Raw genomic sequence first — 2,922 nt, 5'->3', positions numbered from 1 at the left:
TTAGCTGGGCATGGTGGTGCATGTCTGTAGGCCCAGCTACTCGGGAGGCTGAGGCAGTAGGATCGCTTGAGTCCAGGAGTTTGAGGTTGCTGTGAGTGAGCTAGGCTGACGCCATGGCACTCACTCTAGCCCGGGCAACAGAGTGAGACTCTGTCTCAAAAAAAAAAAAGATAGACACAAAGACCTTAAAATACTTATCCTGTCCAGGGCTTTTGTTTTTTGAATTCATGTATTTCTTAGCTTATGTTTGGTTTTTACTTGTGTTTTTGCTTCTGAGAAAATAGATGTACAAAGCATCGGCATGGTTGCAGGAGCAGTGACAGGCATTGTGGCTGGAGCTCTGCTGATTTTCCTCCTGGTGTGGCTGCTAATTCGAAGGAAAGACAAAAAGAGATATGAAGAAGAGGAGAGACCTAATGAAATTCGGTAAACCTCCCCAAATCCCCACTTCTACTGAGTTTCCTTTCTAGGGCCAGCTCCATAGTGACCAGTCAACATAAATGTCTCCAGTTTCCTTTTAACCATAAATCTGTTGCAAGGATTATTCTGGTGGGGAGGAAGTTCCAGCCTAGGGACAGAAGGTCTGGTTTACCTGGACTTTACAGTGAAACTATCTATACTCAACAGAGACTCAGAAGTTCTACTTAACATTACTTCTGATTCATTTCCATTCCTAAAAGGACATACAATAAAGAATGGGGTATGGACCACGAAAGGGTTTATGTAGACAAACCCTAAATCAGGGGGAATGTCTAGACCATCTCATTGGTGAGATCCTATCCTCCCAGTATAATAAGGTTGAGCTTTGGGCTAACAAACATGCATTTGCCTAAACTAAGCATTAAGTTTTAAGAAATGAGGAAGTGGCCAGGCCATTATGCCTGTAATCTTAGCATTCTGGGAGGCTGAGGTGGGAGGATTGCTTGAGCTCAGGAGCTCAAGACCAACCTGAGCAAGAGGAAGAGCAAAAGCGAGAGCGTCTCTACGAAAAATAGAAAAATTAGCTGGGCAACTAAAAATAGAAAAAATTAGCTGAGCGTGGTGGCACGTGCCTGTAGTCCCAGCTACTCTGGAGGCTTAGACAGGAGGATCGCTTAAACCCAGGAGTTTGAGGTTGCAGTGAGCCAGGCTGATGCGCGATGGCACTCTAGCCCATTGAGACTGTCTCAAAAAAAAAAAAAAAAGAAAGAAAAGAAAAGAAATGAGGAAGTGCCCATTTATTGGGAAATCTCAGAAGGAAACAACTATAGTGGAAGCTGACATAGTACTGCCAGTATTAAAGTTTATCTTTGCTGTTTTTTTCTCTTCAGAGAAGATGCTGAAGCACCAAAAGCCCGCCTTGTGAAACCTAGCTCCTCTTCCTCAGGCTCTCGGAGCTCACACTCTGGCTCTTCCTCCACTCGCTCCACAGCAAATAGTGCCTCACGCAGCCAGCGGACACTGTCGACTGAAGCAGCACCCCAGCCAGGGATGGCCGCCCAGGCATACAGCCTAGTGGGGCCAGAGGGGAGAGGTTCTGAACCAAAGAAAGTCCATGCTACCCTGACCAAAGCAGAAACCACACCCAGCATGATCCCTAGCCAGAGCAGAGCCTTCCAAACTGTCTGAATTAGAATGGACTTGACTCCCGTGCTTTCCTAGGAGTCAGGGTCTTAGGACTCTTCTAGTCATTGGAGCTCAGTCACCAGCCACACAATCCCCTCGAACCAGATGAAAGGCCATTTAAGTAGCAGTGAGCATTGCATGGAACATATTCAGAAGAGCACTTTCCTTATATGACACCAAACAAGCAAAGGATGTAAGCTGATCATCTCCAAAAAGGCATCTCATTGTGCCTTCAGACCAGAGTAGGGGAAAGCAGGGTCCAAATCTGTCTATTTGTTGATCAGGACCTGTGGTGAGAAGGCTGGGGAAAGGTGAGGTTAACACACCTAAAACTTCTCACCTGGGATGTTTTGCATCAATGCTTTGATTCACCATCGTCAAGAACAAATTGGATCTTGTTTGTAAATTTTCTATGCATTTCTGCAAACCTATTGGATTATTGTGATCATTCAGATAGTCAAGCAGAACCCACAGCCTTCTATTACACCTACCTGCACCATGAGCTAACCACTTCTAAGAAACTCCAGAAAAGGAAACATGCCTCTTCTATTCTGACTTCATTTGTCATAAGGTTTGGATATTAATTTCAAGAGGAGTTGAAATAGAGGGAGATGGAGAAGAGTGAATGACTTTCCCATTCTACTACTAGTCTTCCTACTTATATTGAACCCTACAATAAGAACTAAAAAAGGAGACCAAAATATGTGACAAAAGACCTGTGAAAAGCTTTCCATTTTAATGATGTTCAGATTGCTGACAAACAGAAATAAATAGTGGAGCAACTATGGATTTTCCCTCAAATCAGATACCTCTAAGGACTTCTCTGCTGGGTATCTCTGGAGGAAGAAAATACTCACTACATGTCATTTAACAGTGTTTTTAGAGGAACATTCAAGAGGAACATTTCCTCTCGTTCCAGAGGAAAAAGAGATCTAGGAATGCCGAAAGATCACTCAACATACCATTACAATCTCCTGTTTCTGAGAACATGTGAAACCAGAATTTCAAGACTGGCTGGACTAGAAAGGGAGATTAGATCAGTTTTCTCTTAACATGTCAAGAAAGACTATGAGGAAGCTTAGTATTGCACCAAACCTGGAGCTTCCTCCATTTCTTCCATTTTAGAAGGATGTGAACCTAGGACTTTTGATGATTCTACGCCTTAAATTATCAAAAAGATCAGGGATTGCCAATGTTTTCTAATGGCACTGCAAGTATATGCCATAATCATTCCTGAGAGGTTGAAAATGAGAAAAATTCAGTATTTTCCCAGCCTCAGCCCCCAGGAAAGTCTAGCTCAGGGCTGGAAGGAAAGGG

General features: G+C 43.5%; 1 protein-coding gene across 1 annotated transcript in view; it reads left to right on the top strand.

The window, feature by feature from the left end:
- Positions 1-1,869, top strand: part of CLMP (CXADR-like membrane protein) — a 121,206-nt gene extending 119,337 nt beyond the window's left edge. The window contains exons 7-8 of the mRNA XM_012644880.1: positions 285-426; positions 1,311-1,869. Coding sequence (XP_012500334.1) covers positions 285-426; positions 1,311-1,608 — 440 coding nt within the window. The 3' untranslated portion in view covers positions 1,609-1,869. The remainder of the gene's footprint in view (positions 1-284; positions 427-1,310) is intronic.
- Positions 1,870-2,922: the final 1,053 nt, after the last annotated feature.

Source organism: Propithecus coquereli, unplaced genomic scaffold (genome assembly GCF_000956105.1).
Source record: "Propithecus coquereli isolate 6110/MARCELLA unplaced genomic scaffold, Pcoq_1.0 Scaffold222, whole genome shotgun sequence".
Classification (NCBI taxonomy): domain Eukaryota; kingdom Metazoa; phylum Chordata; class Mammalia; order Primates; family Indriidae; genus Propithecus; species Propithecus coquereli.
Note: the sequence above shows the minus strand (reverse complement) of the source record. Positions and strands in the feature narration are given on the sequence as shown.